General features: G+C 47.3%; 1 protein-coding gene across 1 annotated transcript; it reads right to left on the reverse strand.

The window, feature by feature from the left end:
* Window positions 1-232: 232 nt before the first annotated feature.
* C1H9orf40 (chromosome 1 C9orf40 homolog) lies at window positions 233-20,146 on the reverse strand. The gene is made up of 2 exons (XM_029616029.1): window positions 19,745-20,146; window positions 233-974 (listed from the first exon to the last, which is right to left on the reverse strand). The coding sequence occupies exons 1-2, from the start codon at window positions 20,036-20,038 to the stop codon at window positions 816-818; spliced, it is 453 nt and encodes a 150-aa protein (XP_029471889.1). The 5' UTR covers window positions 20,039-20,146; the 3' UTR covers window positions 233-815.
* Between the last annotated feature and the right edge of the window lie 1,564 nt (window positions 20,147-21,710).

The following is a 21,710-nucleotide window of genomic DNA, read 5'->3' on the forward strand; positions in this document are numbered from 1 at the left end:
TCACAGATTTTTTTTTCTAGATTTCATTGCTTTCAGTCATGTTCTTATCACTCCTGGTCACATTATCATAAAAAAAAAAAAAAAAAAAAAAAAAGATGTGTGACCACACTTTCCATGACATATTTCTAAAGCGTGTGCTTAGTAAAATCATGAAGAATCCAGTAACTCCCTAAAGCGCACAGCTACTGGCTGAAACACAGCACCAACAGTATGCAATACCAGCTTCTGACTGTCATGATCATGTCCCATCAACACTTCAAGCTTTATTTTTGTTTTGCACTAAAGCACAACTGTATTACAAATGTCCTTATTCAGATCAGCACTAGGCCCAGCACTGACAGAAGCTCTGCAGCAGACATTTCACAGTGAAATGCAATAAACAAGTATAAAGACATACAAAACTGAAAAAATATATATATCTTAGCCATAAAGGCTTTTCTGTCCCGTTATGTGCTGCCTGTGGGTTTCAAATCCTTTGGGGCTCCAAGTAAGGATGCAAGAGGATGGTTAATTGTTACCCAGGCTTCCTCCTCTTCCATTTGTGGTTCCACCAACAGTTCCTTGCACTGGCTACGAAGGGCAGAGATCAAAGCTCGATTTTTCCCCTCCTGTCTGCAAACCCTTCCAGGCATATCCACAATTATTTAAGGGGCACAAAACAAGCATAACAGCAGTCTGGTGCCCACTAACAGTCCAAAACTTTCAGAGACATTTTTTTTTTAACCCCCTCAGCAATGTCTGTAAATACAAGTGGTGCCTAACCATACTCTAAGCCAGTGTCTTCACATTAGGTCTGCCACTTGCTGAGGCACATGTCAGCTCTCCATGGCCATCTCCACTCCTTCAGCGCTGCTTGATGCTGTGTCTTCTGCCATGCTGTCCCCATCCAGACCCAGGAGGTCAGACAAATCAAGTTTGGGCAAGGGGGTTCTCCAGTACTGGAATGAGCTGAATTGGCCAAAGTCTTCCTCTAACTTAAAAAAAACAAAACAAAAACACATATTAATGGAGGTTATTTTGGAGGAACAGGAGAAATTCAAAGCAGAATTTGTACCAAGTCAGGGTTCCCTATTTCTGCCTCGTTTGCAAAATGTTCAAAAAATAGCCCCCAACTCTGTCAATGAGAGAACCCCAGATAACTCCATAAAAATTTTAACATTTTAATTAGTGTCCACAATAGTTTGCCAAAAAATATGTAGTACCAGTCCAAAAGTACTGTAAGTCACAAACACCTACAGTTACTTAGACGTGTGAGGATAAAAGCCACCACTGCACCACATTTAAGGCTGAGGGCCACAGAAATGGAGTTTGTCTGTGGTCAATAGCCGTAAATCCTTATTAAATGAGATCATGGTCACTAAACCTTCTAGTCTAGTGATTGTAATCTTTTTACTTTCTTGTGCAAATACAATCAAGGGTGTGAGCATCCAGGCAGGGTATGGGCTTTATCTATTATAATGTTAATGAGCTGCATTGGAGGTCCACTGTACAACCTTCTTGTATTGTCCAAGAGGTCTTGCTACTTGGTAAAATATTCCACAGAAAGACTGAGGAGAAAAAAAACAACAACCCTAAAAATACCCACTGTGCCTGTTTAGCCAATTCTGTAACACAGTAGAAAATAATCCTTCTCAACCCTTCTTGCTGGCAAGTGCAGCTAGTAGCATTATTTACCACTTGTGTTGAATGTGTTAATTGCTCTGTCACTATGCTTGTGGTAAGCAAGCCAAAAAAGATGTGATAGGTGAGCAGAGGAGCCTGGCTTGGCTCTAAAAGCTGAACATAAACTGGGCAGATTTAAGGTCCGCTGTAACGAGAGATGCTGGGCTGTGCCCTGTTTTTTTCCTGTGAATGCTCACACATTTGTTTTTTGTGTTGTGTGCAGATATTACTTCTGGAGCAGCAAGGAGTTCTGTGTGCAGAAATGGGTGCACAAACAGGGGCGGATTGGCCTATCGGGCATCCCCCGGTGGGCCGGTCGCGCTAGTCACGTGGTCTGCCGAGTGCGGCCGTGACAGAGCCGCGCTCGGCAGACCACGTGGTATCTCCTGGGGCGGCGAATCCTCGGGCCGGTCTTCATCGGGAATCCGCCGCTGTGCGCAAACCTACATACAACTATGTGCAGAAATCAGTGCTCGTGCTTTGAATGGCCCTGAGGCGCTAGCCATTACTCCCCAATGCAGAGAGGCACACAGGCTTATTTTATTTTTATTTATTTATTTGTTAGGCTTTTATATACCGATGTTTGGAACAAGCCGTCACAACGGTTTACAAGCAAATTTAAAATAAAACATAAAATTTGGTAAAAAAAAAACCAAACCAAACTGTAAAATAATAAAAAGAATAGATCTTATAAATTAATTAAAAATACATAAGGATCGATGAGCTATAATATAATAATAGAAAATAAAATCATAAAATGATTAGAAATACAGGCATCATTAATTTATATAAAACTTATAAATAACTACTAAGAGAATAAAGACTACAATTCTTAAACTCAAATAAATAGCATAAAACTATGAATAGGTAAAATAGATGTGGTCTAAAACAATCTATGGAAATTAAGATCCGATTATGTAAAGTACAGGTGGAGATAATTTAGCCGATGCCGTCTTTGTAAGTTTACTCGAAAAGCCAGGTTTTAAGATTTTTTCTGAACAACTTTAGATCGCCCTGTAACCTCAGACCTACTGGAAGGGTGTTCCATAGTCTGGGACCTGCCAATGAAATGGCTCTCTCTCTAACTGGAAATTCAGCTCCCGGTTAGAGCTGTTAGTTTATAGGGCTGAACACGGAGTTCATGGTGCAGGGGATGGGGATAGGGGTCCTGTACTCACAGAAATGTGACTGCAGAACAAGACATTATGACTTAAGCCAATCTGCCCATCCGCCCCAACTGCTCTGTTCTACAATCCTTACCACTCCTTCCAAATGGCCATTTGTGTGCAGAAAACACAATCTGTGCACAAATCAAGTTTTCTCTGCATTAACTGATGGTTTATAAACAGAGAAAATCTTTATACACCAATTTTTTATGCCTATAAATTGTGTTTTGCACATATAAATAAATCATGCTTTACGCGCAGAGGACACTGTACAGGTAACATGTTTTATGAGCATAAATCCGATTGTATACGAGCCAAGGACGCCTTCAGCACACGCTTTTAGTGTGCTTTATTGTAACTCCTGATGCCTTAGCATACCATTTGCTTATTACATAGAGTGTTACATTTTCTTTTCTGCACCTGCATTAAACCGGGCACTGAATTTCAGCATACAGTTTAAACACACAGCTTATTATATCAAAGAAAAAAGCCAGTCTTAACTAAACTCTTTTCCAATCTTGCCTCTGGTCTTATTTCTCCTGTCTACTCCTTTTCTTAGACTTTTCCATTTAAGTTCTGTTGCCTCATTCCTTCTCATTAAAAAAAAAAATATCTCTGTGTTCCTTTCATTTCTGCAGCTTCCTTCCTTGTCCCTATTTCCTTCATCTCTATTTCTGCCCACTGCCTGTCTCTCCAATTTCTCCCTCTCTCCTGCCCACCTTGTCAATAGCTCTCAAGAGATTTGTGAAAGCTTCTCTTCCTTCCACCCTGTATCTCCCACTTTTTGTCTTTCTTTCTCCACTACCCCCTTTTCTTACCCTCTATTTCCCAGTCCATCTTTTGCCCACCTCTCTCCATCACCATCAGACATCCAGGATTCAGAAACCCAAGAATGAATAGATGACAGCGGGCTCTCACAGAAAAAGGCCTGTGATGAAGAGACACACTCACTCTCCCCGCCGTTACCCTTACATTATAATTTTTCTGCATTGGATAATGAAGAAGCTCCAGCAATAGAAAATGAAGTGATGTCTGAAAGGGATGTAGCCACCCAGTATAGCCAGAAACCCTTAAACATTATTACACGTCATAAATGGAAGCTTCTGATCTCCTGGGAGACTCTTGTCATCAGAGGAACCAATTTGGGAAATCATTTTGATGGGAATGCAAGAGTTAAATGCCTTCTAGGATTCTCAGCCAGTAGGAATACCAACCAGTCAATGCAATTATAGAAGAAAGAAGAGATCTGATATCAATGTTATCATCCATCTGAGGAACAACGGCCTTGCTACAAAATGGTATCCTTGAAGCACAGAAGGATTTCCAGAACCTAGGGAAGAAGATTAGACACATGGCAAAGACCATTGCCTTTCCAGAAGTATTACCTGTTCATGGAAAGGGAAGGAAAAGCTCTCTCATACAGATAACTTCAATTTGTGGCTCAAAACATGGTGTAAAGAAAGTCGTTTTGGATATATTGGAGGCTGGGGGGGGGCGTGTATGGAGCAGTAAAAGGTTAAATGGTAAGGATGGTCTACATTTGTCCATGGAGGAAAGAGGATGCTGAGCGAGAAATTCAGGTCATAGATTATCAGGTATTTAAATTAGAGAGCAGGGGTGGCAGGAGGTGGCCAATGAAATTGGCATATCACCCCCAAGTGATACAAGAAGCGGGAGGAGAAAAAAGTAGAAAAAGGTGACTAGGAAGAGCAGCAAACCAAAGGAGAAAAGTTGGAAAGCTATGACCACAAAAACAATTCCAGAGCTGCAGTGGAGGTGTAAGTGAACAATGTTGCTGTTACGGAGACCTGGTAAACGGAGTCTCATGATTGAGATACAGCCATCCCAGGCTATAACTTAAGGACAGAAAGCACAGGAAAGGGGGAAGAGTAGCTCTTTATGTCAAAAACAATATCCAAGCATCTGAAATTCAAGAGATGTGGAGTAGGGAAGAAGCATTATGGGCTGTCCTAAAAAAAGATGGCGGCATTTCATCTACACTGGTCTACAGGCATTTCATCTACATTTGGTCTACAGGCCTCCAACTCAGTGGTAAAGAGGGCAGAAGTGCTGCTCATTGGAAATTTTAATCTGCCAGACATGGATTGGAGTATCACTTCTGCGTAATCTACAAGAAGTCATGTAGCGCTATAGCAATGTTAAGTAGTAGTTGAGGTTAGAGAGAGAGAGTGGATGCCCATCAAGGGGCTCTGCTCAAACAAATGGTAGTGGATTCCATAAGGGAAGGTGTGATACTCTACCTACTGCTCAGAAATGTCTGCATAGGGGACCACTTGAGCACCGGTGATCATCAGATGTTATGGTTTGATATCGCAAATAAGATACAGAGAAGTCACACGCACAAGACCCAAGTTTTGAATTTCAAAAATATGGACTTTGTCAAAATGAGGAACATAAGAAATTGTTCCTCATGCTGGGTAAGGGTCCATTAAGCCCAGCATCCTGTTTCCAACAGAGGCCAACTAGAAGATTGGGAAAAAATGAGTGAGGGGGAACAGAAGTGGGCCAAATTAAAAGGAGCTATTACAAAGGCCACAAATCTATATGTTAGAAAAGTAAACAAAAGTAAGAGAAAAAAAGAAACCAATCTGGTTCTCAAAGGAGGTGGCTGAAAAAATAAAGGCAAAAAGAACAGCGTTCAAGAAGTATATAAAGGAATCCTAAAAAGAGGAACACAGGGAAGAATACCAGGTGAAGCTGAGGTAGACAAATAATTAATCAGGAAAGCAAAAAATTAAGTGGACAAAAGGATTGCAGAAGAGGTTAAGTGACGTGACATAACATTTTTTTCAGAAATATCAAAGACAGAAGGGAGGCCCAAAGTGGTATAGTGAAATGTAAAGATGACAAGAGCAATGTGGGGAGAGAGACAAAGAAATGGCAGAAATATTAAACAAATATATCAGTTTGGTATTCACTAAAGATCCTGGAAAACGACCATTGCGAGTTGAGAAGGCTGTAGATGGGGTGGGGTAGACAAAACTCCATTCATAGAAAAGAATGTATGGGAAGAGCTAGCAAAATTGAAAGTGGACAAGGCCATTGGGGCTGGATGAGACACATCCTAGAATACTACAGGATCTCAGAGATGTGCTGGTGGGTCTGCTGAAAGACCTGTTCAATAAATCCCTGGAAATAGGAGTGATGCTGCATGACTGGAGAAGAGCTGTGGTGGTCCTGCTTCACAAAAATGGTAGTAGAGAGGAGGCTGGAAACTACAGGTCAGTTAGCCTCACCTCATTGGTGGGAAAAATTAATGAAGACACTGCTGAAGGAAAATGAACTATCTATAAATTGGTAGGTTGCTGAACCTGAGGCAGCATGGATTCATCAGGGGAGGGTGTCCTGTCAGACAAATCTAATTTACTTTTTTGATTGGGTGACTAGAAATTTGGATCAAGGAAGAGCAATTGATGTGATTTACTTGGATTTCAGCAAAGCTTTTGATATGGTCCCGCATAGGAGTGCTCGTGAATAAAATGAGAAGCTTGGGACTCGATGCCAAGGTGGTGGAGCAGACTACAAACTGGTGGACTGAAAGGAGACAGCGTGTAATGGTAAACGGAACCTACTCTGGAGCACCACAGGGGGATCTGTTTTGGGACCAGTTCTGTTCAGTGTCTTTGTGAGCGACATTGCGGAAGGGATAGAAGGTAAAGTTTGTCTATTTGCAGATGATACTATCTGCATCAGAGTGGACACGCCTGAAGGAGTAGAGAGAATAAAAAGTTATTTTAAAAAGCTTGAAGAATGGTTGAAGACTTGGAAGCTGGGATTCAATGCCAAGAAGTGCAGAGTCATACATCTGAGGTGCAGTAATCCAAAAGAGCCGTAGGTGATGGGACGTGTCAGACTAATGTGCACAGACTGGGACAGGGACCTTGGCGTGGAAGCCAGAAAAATGCTGGGCTGCATAGAGAAGGATAACCAGTAAGAAAAAGGAGGTGATACTACCCTTGTACAGGTCCTTGGTGAGGCCTCACGTAGAGTACTGTGTTCAGATCTGAAGACCATATCTCAAAAAGGATAGACAGGACAGAGGCGGTACAGAGAAGGGCAACTAAAATGGTGTGGTGTCTGTATCGGAAGACTTACGAAGAGAGGCTGAAGGATCTTAATATGTATACCCTGGAAGAGAGGAGATGCAGGGGATAAATGATACAGACCTTCAGACACCTGAAAAGTTTTAATAATGAACGATCCTCAAAACTTTTCTGTTGTAAAGCAAACAGCAGAACCCGGGGTCACGATCTGAAATTCCAGGGGGCATGACTCAAAACCAATATCAGGAAATATTTCTTCACAGAGGGTGGTGGATGCCTGGAACGCTTTACTGGCAGAGGTTGTGAAGATGAAAACAGTAAACAAATTTAAAAAGGCATGGGATAAACACTGTGGATCCATAAAAGTTGGAGGTGGAATGAAGGGTACATGGGGGTAACCTGCATGGAGCGATAGCTACTACCCCTAACAAAAGGCATGAGGATTACTGCCCTTAACCTTACTTGATTTTGATGCAGCTACAACACTGCTCTCCGCTTTGACGGCGGGGAGGGGAGAAAAAAAAAAAGGGAGGGTGGGGAATTGGATTCATTCGACTGCCAATTCTGGGCCCTGGCTTTTATGGTCTTGAGTACTGACACACAGACATTAGGGAAAAAATGCAGGACTGCTTCTATGGCCAAGTCCAAAAGCAAAGCATGTTCAAACAGCATTGTCTGAATTATCAGGAAGGCTGCACACTCTGTAAAAATGTTGCTAGCAGTAATTTTGTTAAGGGATGTCAGAGGTCTTTAAATCACAAGATGGCAGCCATGGGTAAATACTGAGGTGGCAGTGGCATATGGTCAGGGCCTTCGAGGGATCCAGTGAATCCTCTGCCCACAGGCGTCACTATGGGTGGAAAGTGCCACCAAACTGTAAACATCGGATCGAGCAGGGATAAATCAAACCCCGGCCCGATCCGATCAATGGTGACACACCTCCCTACCCTATCTCCCCTCCCCCTGGCAGAAGACGCGTTTAACCAGTCCTGCAGCTCTTATCACAAGACCAGCCCGGCGGCAGCAGGAGAAGACATTGGGCTAAAAGTGACTCCTGTTGCCTTCCACCCCACAAACCGGCAAGACCATGAGCGGATCCTATCCCGCTCATGGCTGAAGAAGTAAAAGGCCTGGCGAGAGAAGAGCCCACTTGCTAGAGGCTGCAAAAAAAGAAAAAGGTCTGGAGAGGCCATGAACAGAGCTCATCCCACTTGCAGCCAAAGAACAAAAAAGGGCCCAGCGGCACCACAAGCAGAGCCCATCCGCTCACAACCAAAAAAAAGAAAGAGGCCCGAAGGGGTCACAAGTGGAGCCCATACCACTCGTGACCGAAGACGAAAAAGGCCCGGCGTGGTCGCGAGCAGAGCTCATCCCACTCATTGCCGAGGAAGAAGAAAAAGGCCCGGAGCGGAGCCCATCTCACTTGCGGCCAAAGAAGAAAAACAAAGCCCGGAGCGGCCGCAAGCAGAATCCATCCTATTCATGGCCAAAGAAGAAATAAAAGGCTTGAAGAAGCTGCGAGTGGAACCCACCCACTTGCAGCTAAAGAAGATAGGCCCGACGAAGCCGTGAGCGTAGCCCATTCCACTTGCAGCCAAAGAAGAAACAGGCTAGGAGAGCTGCTTGTGTGCGTGCCTGTGTGTGAGAGAGAGAGAGATTGGGAGCCTGCTTATGTGAGTGTCTAGGAGAGAGAAAGACTGGGAGGCTGCTTGTGTGTGTGCCTATGAGAGTCATTGAGAGCCTGCTTGTGTGTGTCTGTGTTTGTGTGCCCATGTAAGCATGAATACCTGTGAAGGCAATTTGTCACATACAGGCTCTAACAGGCACACACACAAAATGTGTCTGTGAGGGAAAGAGAGCCTGGATGTGTGAGAGAGAGGGAGTGTGTGTTAGAACATAGGCATATATATACGAGAGACGCTTCCTCGTCCAGCCAGATCTCACTGGCCCCCATCAGAGCCACAACTCCTGCAAACTACAGAGTTAACTACACTGATTACTCAACGGGTCATTCAAGTAATACCGCCGCACCAAAGGAACAAAGGATTCTATTCCTGATATTTCCTCATTCCCAAAATGTCTGGGGGTCTCCGCCCAATCTTGGACCTCAGAGAACTAAAATTCCTTCTCAAGGAAAAATTCAAGATGACATCCCTGAAAAAAATCCTCCCCTTCCTACAACCTGACTGGATGTGCTCGCTGGATCTCAAGGATACCTACTCCCACATTCCTATGCATTGCTCTTTGTGGCGGGACCTGTGCTTCCAGTCCAATGGGCAGCACTACCAGTACAAGGTGCTCCCCATTGGACTGTTCTCTGGTCTCAGAATATCACCAAATACATAGCGGTGGTGGTGGCCCACCTCTAACAGAAGGGGATCCAACTGTTTCCCTACCTGGATGATTGGTTACTGGTGGCATCAGACATTCAGACCCTTCAGAAGCAGCTAAGAGATACGATCGACTGCTTTCAGACATTGGGCTAGTAATAAACTGCAAAAAGTCCAGCATCAAGCCAACTCAAATCCTTCAGTTCATTGGAGCAAGGACTGACACGGTAAAAAGGAGAGCATTTCTGCCAGAGGATAGAGCAGATACCCTACGCACTCTGGCCAGGCAGATGCAAGCCAATCCATGAACTTCGGCCCACCAGATGCTCACCATTTTGGGTCATATGGTAGCAGCTATTTACGTGGTCCTGCACACTAGGCTCCACATGCATTGCCTTCAATGGGGCCTCAAGACGAAGTGGATGCAGTACCATCAGCCCTTACTGGACACAGTTCACCTCACCCAGACCATGCAGAGGGATATAGCCTGATGGCTGCGTCCGCATTTGCTCTCAAAGGGCGCCCTATTCCGGAAGCCATCACATGAGGTGATCCTCACCACAGACACTTCATGCAAGGGATGGGAAGCTCAGCTGGGCCATCTTCAAACGCAGGGCTTATGGTCGGCGACTGAGCGAGCTCAACAAATAAACCTCCTGGAGCTACAGGAGGTGTGAAACGACCTTCTAACATTTGTAGATCAGGTTCGAGTCATGGTTCAACGGACAACTAGGTAGCCATGTTCTACAGAATAAGGAAGGAGGGTCCGGTTCATGGAGGCTGTGCAGAGAGGCGATACACATTCTGGATTGGGCATTCCAATATTCCGTTGCACTACAGGCCACTTACCTCCCCGGGGTAGCGAACGAAAAAGCGGACCGTCTCAGCAGGATATTCCATCCACACGAGTGGTCGCTGAACCAGAAAGTGGCGAATGCCATTTTTGCCCAGTGGATTACCCCGATCATGGACCTGTTTGCGACAGTGTCCAACAGAAAAGTACGCAGATTCTGCTCAATATTTCCAAATCCAGTGAGGTCAACACAGGATGCCTCCCTCATTCCTTGGACGAAGGGCCTCCTCTATGCTTGCCCTCCAATCCCGCACTATCCAGAAGTCCATGGAGGATGTCGCCAACCTAATTCTAATAACCCCAGCATGACCTCGCCAACCTTGGTATGCTTAACTCATCCGTCTGTCAATAGCTCCTCCCATTCCACTGGGGGGGGGGGGGGGGGAGTGGATCTTCTGTCTCAGGAAGGGGGCTCACTCCTGCACCCCATGCAACCCTCACTTCATTTTACAGCCTGGAGGTTGAAAGGACAATACCGAGTGTGCAAGGGGTGTCGACGGCAGTTCAAAATGTCCACAAGGAAGAATTATCAGCTCAAGTAGAAATGCTACTCCACCTGGTGCTGGCTCCATCAGATCGGCCCGTTCTCCTATTCACTTGAAACCCTGCTGAATTACCTCCACATGCTTTCCAGTCAGGATTGGCGATGGCCTCAGTAGGAGTCCATGTCAGTGCAATTGCGGCTTATCACCGGCCGCACAACAGCCTCCCAGTCTCAAAATCACCCACTGGTCTCTCGTTTCATGAAAGGCCTCCTTCACCTTAGATCCCCAGTGGCCAAACGTCCAGTACCATGAGATTTGAGTCTGGTGCTAGAACAGCTCATGCTACCACCATTCGAACCAGTGGACAGTTGTCATGTAAAATACTTAATCTGGAAGGTGGTGTTTTTGTTTGCCCTGACTTCCACCAGGAGTTAGTGAATTGCAGGCGTTGGTACACTACCCTCCTTATCTGCAGTTCCACCATGACAGTGACCCTTTGAACCCAACCCTCCTTCTTGCCCAAGGTGGTTTCTGCGTTTCACATCAACCAGACTATAGCTCTACCAACGTTCTTCCTGAAACCACACAGAAACGGCAGACAGCGATTGTTGCATACGCTAGACTGCAAAAGAGCATTAGTGTACTATAAACTGAGAACGCATGTGGAACAGAGGTCACAGCAATTTTTGTCTCCTTTCATCCTAATTCACCTGGATTGCTGGTGGCGAAGAAGACCATATCAAGCTGGATTTCCCAGTGCATCCAGTTCTGCTATTCTAAGCATTCAACATCACTTCCTAGCAAGGTGAAGGCGCATCAGGTCCGAGCAGTGGCTACCTTGATTGCTCACCTTTGCAGCGTGCTGTTACTAGACATCTTCAAGGCTGCCACATGGTTGTCGCCGCATACCTTCACGTCACCATTACTGCCTGGACCAGCAGGCGCCCTCCGACGCAACACTGGGTGCGGCAGTTTTGGACCAATTTTCACGGGGAGGACTCTCCATGGCTGTCCACGGTACGAAGGGTTGGGCTCGCTACAATCAAAGCAGTGGCATGGGGACAAGGGCTGTCAGTCATGAGAAACGCAACCCGGGGACTGGGGACTCCCAGACAGCAAGGCTAATTCAGCCCTGCTATTGATGGGAAAAAGCAAGTTTGCTTACCGTAAACGGTGTTTCCGTAGATAGCAGGATGAATTAGCCATGCAGAACCACCTGCCTCCCTTGACAGCTCTGGGGGTATCCATCACATATGGTTGTTTCTTTCTCCTATGTTACAGGTTGAGGGGAACGAGGGCGCTAAATCGCATGGGAAGTCACGCGCAGCTGCACAGAGCAAAGCTCTATAACTGCTAGGAGAAACTCCGCTGCTATCTACGGATACACCATTTTCCTGTTAATAGCAGGGCTGAATTAGCCATGCTGTCATGGGATCTGTCCATCAGGTCCGGGAGGCGGAGCTTGATAAAGCAGAGGTTGAGTTTTTTGTCCCTCTGCGGCTGCGCGTAGGTTCCTGCGCAGGAAGTACAAGATCTCCTCAGTCTGTTCTTTCCGCGTGCGTTCCCGCACGCGGAGCTTCATTCCTCCTCATGTCTAAATCAGGATTCAAAAGATGCCGCTGTGGCAGGGTAATGTCGGTCATAGACGGACACGACAGATGTTACCGCTGCCTCGGCGTCAAGCACAATGTCAAGGACTGTGAATTTTGCGCTCGGATGTCTCCCAGAGCGCAGCGGCAGCGGGCCTATCGTCTTCAGGAGCTTGTGAGTACTTCGGAGCCCTCAGAAGCCCATTCTTCACCGGGACCGGCGAAGAATGGGCCTACCGCGCCGGACTGTGGCGCCGTCACCGCCGCCTCCAAAAAAGATGACACCGCCGTCCAAACATCATACGGCGCCGTCGTCTGGAGACCGCACGGCGCCGTCCTCCTCGGCGTGGGACAGATCGAGCCTCCCATTGGCGCCCACGGCGCCCTGCCGGGGATCAGCACATACGGCGCCGCAGCATGGATCGGCGCCGGGAGCCTCGAGACACGGACCGGTGCCGTCTTCATCGGAGCTGGGTTCGGCGCCGAAAACCTTACAGCATATAACGGCGCCACCTTCATCGGCGCTTACCACGGCGCCGAAATTAATACACAGATTGTCACGGGAACACTCGACGTCAAGGGACCACGTAAAAGACTCGTCTCCCTTGGCGACTCACAGGGAAGAAAGCACACCCTCCAGGATAAGGGTGACGGAACATTCTCAACGCCGTCGGGAATGGTACAGTCTATCCGGAAAGTCGGACCTCAACAAAACAGGGCAAGGTATTCAGTCCATGGTCTTGCAGCGGAAAAGGAAACATCACTCCCCTCAGTCGGCCACGACTTCCACTAGCTCGCAGCAACTGTCCGTAGCTTCCTCGAAGACACGGAAACGGGACCATAGCCGTTCAAGGCATAGCCGACATGGCCACAGACATAGCCATCGACATTACTCCAACAAGAGAACCTCGGCAAAGAGGGATGGTGGTCCACGAGCTAGCCCATCAGCATCTTCTTCCTCAAGGTCAAGACAACTGACAGGGTCACCTATCTGTCTCTCTTCCTCTCACACTTCTAGATCACCAAGTAAATCACCTTCACCGGTTGATTGTCCTCTGTCACCTCAGCATGAACCTGGGTCACATGCTATCAATAGACCGACCATGCCGGCCCACGCCAAAGAAGCGTTCATGCAACTCTCTCAATCCCTTGCAGGATTCTATGAAACATTGGAGTCAGCATTTGTGATGACTACTCAGCACAACTCACCGATTACGGACCCTAAAACTCCACCGGCTACTACCACGACATGCCTCTTTCCCCTCCCTCAGTCCATGCGCTACTGCTCCCAGCCAGTCCGCAGGACTCCAGGGACTCTCAGTCTCCTTCACTATCGCCTTCTTCTTCCACGGGGTTCCCCTCTGACCCGCAGGAGCAGCCTCAGGAACCTTATTCGCCACCGGAGGATCTCTCCTACCCTAGATTTCTTGAGAAAATAGGCAACATCTTGCAGTTGTAACTCCAGAAAGAAACCGACCCCCGAGCGGAGACTTTAGGCCTCCTAAACATTTTTGATACACCGGGAGAGCCTACGGTGTTACCACCACATGATTTGCTGCATCAAGTGCTCTTAAAGTCTTGGGAAACACCCCAAACTATTTCAGCGGTATCTAGAAAGTCTGATCTGAAATTTAGGATGAAGAAGGATCCGGCCTACTCACTCCCACAACTGCCACACGAGTCTATTGTGGTCGAGTCTGCAATGCAGCGCTTCAAAAAAGCAAGGACTCATTCCTCTTATCCCCCTAATAGAGACCATAGATATCTGGATGAAGTGGGACGTAAAATGTTTCAGAATTCAATGCTTACCACAAGAATCATGCACCACCAGTTTTACATGGTGCAGTACCTTTATGAATGTATACAGGCAACTAAAGGATTGCTAACAACATCAGCGGAAGCCCCACCGCAAACACTTCATGACATGGAAGAGTGCACTAGACACTTACTCAGATCCATTTATGAAGGACTGGAAACTTCATCCAGGGCATCCGCCATCTCAATTGCGGCTCGCCGCACAGCGTGGTTACGTTCCAGCTCTATTCGGGAGGATGTGCATCATAAACTGGCTAACCTCCCGTGCATTGGGGACAATCTGTTTGGAGCCAAACTCCAAGAGACCGTAGGGAAACTCAAAGATGAGGCCATAGCGGTACAATCGCTACAATCCACTTCTTCCTCTCAATTTCCAAGGAGAAGTTATGCTTCCAGTAGGCGTTCCATGTTCGGTCGTAGACCATTCCGTTCGTACCAGTCTTACAGGCCATCTTCATACTCCACCTATCAAAGGCCTCAACAACAATCTCATCAGGCGCAGTTGCCGAGAAGGGGGAAACCCCGTGCTCAGCGTCCTCAACAACAACATTCGGCTGCAACATCCAAACCGACGCAGTCTTTTTGAGTGTACAGCCACCACCACGCTCCCTTGCTCCACCAGGGAGAATACAGGCATGTCTTCCGGTATGGGCACGGATTACATCCGATCAGTGGGTATTACAGATTGTTCATCAAGGCTACCAGCTGCAGTTCCTAAACAAACCGACCCTACCTCGCCCTCCCATACCACAATTTCGGAGGGCGCAGGATCAGCTACAACAGGAGATCTCCACTCTGCTCCAACATCGAGCTATCAAGATACTTTCCACTTCACAGATGAACAAGGGATTTTACTCCCCATATTTCCTTGTACCAAAGAAATCGGGGGGGGGGGGGGGGGGGTCAGCGTCCAATCCTAGATCTCCGGGAACTCAACAAATTCCTGATAAAGGAAAAATTCAAGATGGTATCCTTGAAAACCATTCTTCCTCTTCTACAACCCAACGACTGGATGTGCTCCATCGACCTGAAGGATGCCTACACTCATATTCCTATCCACCCCGCCTCGTGGCGATACCTGTGCTTCAGTTACCAGAAACAACACTATCAGTACAAGGTACTCCCCTTTGGGTTGTCAGCTGCCCCCAGGGACTTCACCAAGTGCATGGTGGTGGTGGTGGCTTATCTCAGACAGCAAGGCATGACAATTTTTCCATACCTGGACGACTGGCTCGTTGTAGCCCAGACACAGGACATTTTACTCAGTCATCTCCAAAAAATTATTCTCTGCCTACAGGAGTTAGGGCTGGTGATCAACTTTCCAAAGTCAAATCTGCAACCAACCCAACAGTTGCAGTTCATAGGGGCGCATCTGGATACCACACGATGCAGAGCTTTCCTCCCAGTAGACAGACAGCTCCTTTTACGGACTCTTCTTCTCAAATTGTGGGACACTCCATCGCCAACAGCGAGGCAACTGTTAGTAGTCTTAGGCCACATGGCGGCGGCCAATTTCACAGTTCCCAACACCAGGTTACATATGAGACGTCTACAGTGGGGTTTAAAACGGCAATGGAGACAACACACTCAACCGTTGACGCACACGGTTACACTTACTGCCGAAATGAAAAAAGACATCACATGGTGGCTGCACCACAGCACACTATCCAAGGGAGCGTTGCTCCGTACCCCCAGCCACGACGTAGTCCTCACCATGGATGCATCACGAAAGGGTTGGGGAGCGCATCTGGAGGTTTACGAGAGGCAAGGTCTATGGACCTTGTCCGAACAGAACCTACACATCAACTTACTGGAACTCAGAGCGATCCGCAAAGCTCTTCTAGTGTTTCAGGACTACCTGAGAGGCCGCAGAGTAATGATCTATACAGACAACCAGGTAGCTATGTTCTACATCAACAAGCACGGAGGATCCGGGTCATGGCCCCTCTGCAAGGAAACTCTGCTAATTTATCAACATGCGCATCGACATTTCATCCATCTTCAAGCGACCTACCTTCCAGGGGTAGCCAACACGAGAGCGGACAGGTTAAGTCGAATCTTCCATCCCCACGAATGGGCACTCCATTCGGACATCGCCCAACATGTATTCGAACAGTGGGGAACCCCAACGATCGACCTCTTCGCGACAGAACTCAACGCGCAGGCTCCTCGTTTCTGTTCCATACGACCCAGCCTTCTCAGAATAGCTCAGGATGCCTTCCTGATTTCTTGGTCTCGAGACCTCCTTTACGCTTTTCCTCCCATTCCTCTCATAACGAGAACCATTCAGAAGTGCATGGAGGACAAAGCTCGACTAATCCTCATAGCTCCAGCTTGGCCACGTCAACCATGGTACAGTTTCCTGCTCCGATTGTCACAGGAGCCACCCATACGACTTCCACAACGTCCCGACCTTCTCGTCCAGGATCAGGGGACTCTATTACATCCATTATATGCCTCTCTTCATTTGACAGCATGGCTATTGAACGGCGCCTTTTGACAGAGCAAAAGATATCACGACAGGCTCAACTTATACTACTGGAATCCAGGAAGTTGTCCACGAGACGCAACTACAAGTATAAGTGGAAACGTTATTCCCTTTGATGTGTAACTAATGGCATACAACCTATGGATTGCCCTCCAGAACGGCTTATCGATTACCTATGCACCCTGTATGACACGGGGTTAGCCACATCCTCTATTCGAGTGCATCTCAGTGCCATTGGAGCTTATCATAGGCCTTTCAACAATGCCGCTATCTCTACCCATCCACTCCTTTCGCGTTTCATCAAAGCACTGTCTCATCTGCGTCCTGCCATTACCAAACCCCCAGTGCCATGGAACATCAACACGGTCTTGGAGCAACTCATGCTTCCACCGTTTGAACCTTTGGAGTCGGCTCATCTCAAATACCTCACGTGGAAAGTGGTATTCCTTATTGCAGTAACTTCGGCAAGAAGGGTTAGCGAATTACAAGCATTGGTGCATTATTCCCCATATTTACAGTTTTTTCCTCAAAAGGTGGTGCTCAGAACGCACCCATCTTTCTTACCAAAGGTGGTCTCGACCTTTCACATCAATCTGAACTACCAACATCAATCTTGAACTACCAACCTTTTTTCCAAAACCTCACAAGAATGATAGAGACAGACTACTTCACACGCTAGACTGTAAAAGAACGCTAGAGTGTTATGTCTCTAGAACACAGTCCGTTTCTAGACCTTCTCAATTGTTTGTCTCCTTTGATCCGAAAGCACCAGGACTGCCAGTTTCCAAACGAACCATTTCCAGTTGGATTGTTCAATGTATTCAATTTTGTTATGAGAAAAAGAAGATACCTCTCTCTTCCACGCCTACGGCTCACCAGGTACGAGCTTTGTCAACCTCATGGGCTCACCTTCGAAACGTACAGCCCATAGACATTTGCAAGGCAGCTACGTGGTCTTCCCTCCACACATTCACTTCACATTACTGCCTGGATCAACAAGCCACTGCGGATGCAAAGATAGGGCAAGCTGTTTTGCACTCTCTATCCTCTGCTCTTACGTGACTGCCACTCCACTGAGATCACGTAGCACTTCCGCACATATCATATAACGTGATCGGGAGCTTGGGACTCCCATGACAGCATGGCTAATTCAGCCCTGCTATCGACGGGAAAAGCAAGTTTGCTTACCGTAAATGGTGTTTCCGTAGATAGCAGGATGAATTAGCCATGCTGACCCGCCCTCCTCCCTGGCAGTCATCCAACTTTTTGCAATTACGCTTAATCACAGACTGAGGAGATCTTGTACTTCCTGCGCGGGAACCTACGCGCAGCCGCAGAGGGACAAAAAACTCAACCTCTGCTTTATCAAGCTCCACCTCCCGGACCTGATGGACAGATCCCATGACAGCATGGAGTTTCTCCTAGCAGTTATAGAGCTTTGCTCTGTGCAGCTGCGCGTGACTTCCCATGCGATTTAGCGCCCTCGTTCCCCTCAACCTGTAACATAGGAGAAAGAAACAACCATATGTGATGGATACCCCCAGAGCTGTCAAGGGAGGCAGGTGGTTCTGCATGGCTAATTCATCCTGCTATCTACGGAAACACCGTTTACGGTAAGCAAACTTGCTTTACAGTAAGCAAACATACTTTTATACCCATGGAAACACCTCTGAAAACTGGCTACACTTTAGGGAACTGCAACTTTTTTTTTTTTTTTTTACTAAAAATGTTTTTATTTTCATTTATTTTTGCACATGCCAGTCAGTCATAAAAAGATGTATGGTTTGTAATGTATTTGTAACCAGTACTATTTGATGTAAATGCAAATACTCACAAGTAAATTGAATTATTTATACCTTGGAATAATTGCCTAGTATTAGCACATTTGAACAGGTGGGCCATACAGATGTGCTCCTGAAAAATAACATGACGTCTTTGAAGATCGGCTATGATTATTCGTTGTGAAATGAATAATTTATAGTTAAAAGTGACATGAGAAGACCTGGCATTGTGGCTGTGATTGGGTTAGGGTTCAATCCCCTGACTATACGGTCCAGATCTAGAAGTAGCGTCCCTGATAAGATTGACATAGGAGTAACTCACCCAGTCTAAATCCTGGCCTAATAAAAGGAATCTCTGAATCTGAGCTCAGGGTGGTGGAGATCCTCTAGTGCATGCAAATTATCTCTCATGCATATTCATTGTGGATATCCTGAAAACCCGACTGGCTGGGGGGTCCCCAGAACAGGGTTGGGAACCACTGCTCTAGACAATGTAGAAAGCAGCAATAATTCCTTACCCACACAACTAGAACCCTGAAAGCTAAAATTACCTATTGTGAAGCCTGTTCCTAGTCTTTTTTTTTTTTGGTAGTTTTTTAGATTGTAATTTACTATGGCTTTCCTACCCTGAGGAGATGGTGAATATGGTGGTGGTGGGGGAAGCTTCGTAAATCATGTCCACACCATGAGTAAACTGCAAGTACTACAGGGTAGATTTTCAAACATACAGGCAGGCACATAGACGCGCCAATTTTATAACATAAGGAGTGGACTGGGAGGGAACTTCCCTAACTCCCTGCCTAACCTTCCTGCCCCTCTCCTCCCCACCCCTAAAGCTAATATACCTTACCAGAATTTTTTATTTTATTACTTACTGCTCCTCCAGAGGAGAAGTAATTTACACACAGCCGCTAATGGCTGCTGTCCCGGCCGGACCCAGTCCCACTCAGAACACCCGCCCCTTTCTCAGGGCCCAGCACTTGTGCGGGTATTGCCACTTACGGGGCGGGCCCTTTTGAAAATGCGCGCAGGGCATGGCCACAGGCATAAGTTGCGATTTTTATGCGTGTGGCAGATTTAAAATTCGGCTGTTTGTAATATCTTTTTAGTATACTGGCCACAGGTGTACGCAGGCTTTCCTTCAGTACAGGCAGCAGGAAATTCACCCACAACCGCCAGGGGGGGGGGGGCGCACATAAATCCTCAAAGGGAGGACCTTAAGATCAGGGCCTGTCCCAGGACCTAGTGTGCAAAGGGCACAGAGGGCGGGGCTTCCTATGCTAACTAGAGAAACCCTTTGGACCCAAGTAACTCGTCTTTTACTTGCTAGGAAGCCTTTGGTGGGAGGCCGGAGGCAGGATCTGTGCGGCGCCAGAGCAGGGATTCAGGACGACCCCCAATCCCTATCACACACCAGCCCGAGAAACCTCAAGCGCAGATGGGCAGGCTGCCTGTCTCTCCCCCAAATGTACCGATCCCTACTACGCCTTGGCCTCCTCCGCGGGCTTTACCTGCTGCTCCCTCGGGGCCTCCCTGCGCTGCCGCTTCTTCTCCCGCCCTGGGCTCCCCTTGGGCCCCCCAGGGGCGAGAGGCTCCGTCTCCTGCTTCCTTTTGCCCGTGGCGGGGGCTGCGCCGCTCCCATGCTCTCCTTCTCCGTGCTGCTGCTCGGGCAGGAAGCGCTTGCAGGGGGCGGGCGGCGCTGCAGCTGCTGCTGCTTTCCTCTTAGTCCTGCACGGAGCGCTCCGGGGCTCGCGCTGCTGCTGCTGCTGCCCGCGGACGGGCACCGCTGGCTGTGGCGCGTGCATAGCGACCCGAGGCCGCCGCTCTTCCCCCTCCTCCGCAGGACGAAAGAAACGCCCCCTGGCGTCCGCTGCCGCCAGTGCACCGCCTCTCCTCCAATCCTACCGGGTGGCTGCTACAAGTCAGATTAGCTAATTTTAAAACAACCAAAAAAAAAGTTTTCTAAACTGCTCTTATAGATAGAAAAAGCCCCCCCACCCCCACAGTAAGCCAGATCAATAATAACAAAACAAAACCCTTCTTGTCCTAGGTAATAAGGTGCGCTCAGCAGAGCTAATTTTTTCCTGCAATCATGTAAACCTCACATATAAATCCTGTCCAAAGGAAGGCATTAGTTTATGCAAGACCCGAGGGCGGATTAGGCGGTCGCGGTACCGTAGTCAGACGTGAAGGCGGTATTTTTGAAGGCGGTGAACGAGGGTAGAGTGGCAACCTGTAAAGGGAGCTTGAGAGAGCAAGATCACGATGCTAAGTCATCGCCGCCTGCAGACCATTGCACTGTAGTTAACGTAAACTTTCCCCCCTATAGCCATAGAAGTATTTCTTTCTCGGGGCTGATTTTACGGGCCTATTCTCCCTTGCCTTTAGATACCAAGGTGTGGGTACTTTTAGTGGGGATGAAGACAGACCTTGGCTCAGGAGCTAGTGTGATTTCTTCCCTAGGTGTATCTCATTGGTGACTTTGGTAATGCATTGGTTCAGGGTGGACAGGCTGGATACAGATCGAGTGTTCAAAATAACTTTACTAATTTGTCAAATTAATATCCACTCTAGTATACTGTCCTTTTTACAAACTGCTTTTTTTCAGAAGTTAAACTTGGAACTTTGTCTCTTCTTCCTCGATGTAGTTGTCCTTTACCTCAAACTCTGGGATTTCAATTTGACACTCCTGTACTGAGTGTGCAAGCTGTCCCCGTTGTACTGGGAACTCCTTTGTGAGTGGACCCCAAATCAGAAAACTCATACATTACATCCAGATGTCCAGTTCTTTCTTCTCCCAAACCTGTGTCCCAAGAGTGGAGATCCAGTTGTGGGTTTCCAAGATCTTTCCTTCTCTCCCAGCTTCCTGATGTGACCTCCTTGGGGGTAAGATCTGATGACTGAGAATAGGACCCAGGCTCCTGCAGCCCTGGTTTAAATATGAGGAGTGGATAAAACTTCCTCAGCAACCAACATACAGGCTGATTCAGTACAGTGCGCTCCGTTGGAGCTGCGGGTTAACAGTGCGCTCCATTGAAGCGCACTGTTAACCCGCATTTGACCACGTGTTTGACGCGCTAGCTTTACCCCTTATTCAGTAAGGGGTAATAGCACGTTGAAAACGCGTGGCCACCCCCCCACCCGAAACTAATAGCACCCACAACATGCAAATGCATGTTGATGGCCCTATTAGTTATTCCCATGCGATTCAGTAAGTAAAATGCTGCACATTTTAATTTCAGAAATTAGCACCTACCCAAAGGTAGGTGTTAATTTCTGCCAGCACCAGGAAAGTGTACAGAAAAGCAGTAAAAACTGCTTTTCTGTATACCCACCAACTTACTATCATGGTGATATTTTTTACTTTTGGGACCTCCGACTTAATAACTAAAAAAAAAAATAAATTTAAAATCGGCCCGTGGCTCGAAAACCGGACGCTCAAGTTTGCCGGCGTCCGGATTCCGAACCCGTGGCTGT

Source organism: Rhinatrema bivittatum, chromosome 1, assembly GCF_901001135.1.
Source record: "Rhinatrema bivittatum chromosome 1, aRhiBiv1.1, whole genome shotgun sequence".
Lineage (NCBI taxonomy): Eukaryota > Metazoa > Chordata > Amphibia > Gymnophiona > Rhinatrematidae > Rhinatrema > Rhinatrema bivittatum.

Bases quoted from the DNA above. Each gene is read 5' to 3' on its own strand.
- C1H9orf40 (XM_029616029.1), bottom strand. From the start codon at position 20,038: ATGCACGCGCCACAGCCAGCGGTGCCCGTCCGCGGGCAGCAGCAGCAG. The intron at 975-19,744 runs GTAAAGCCCGCG...GTTTTTTTTAAG, and splicing joins AGGCCCCGAGGGAGCAGCAG to TTAGAGGAAGACTTTGGCCA.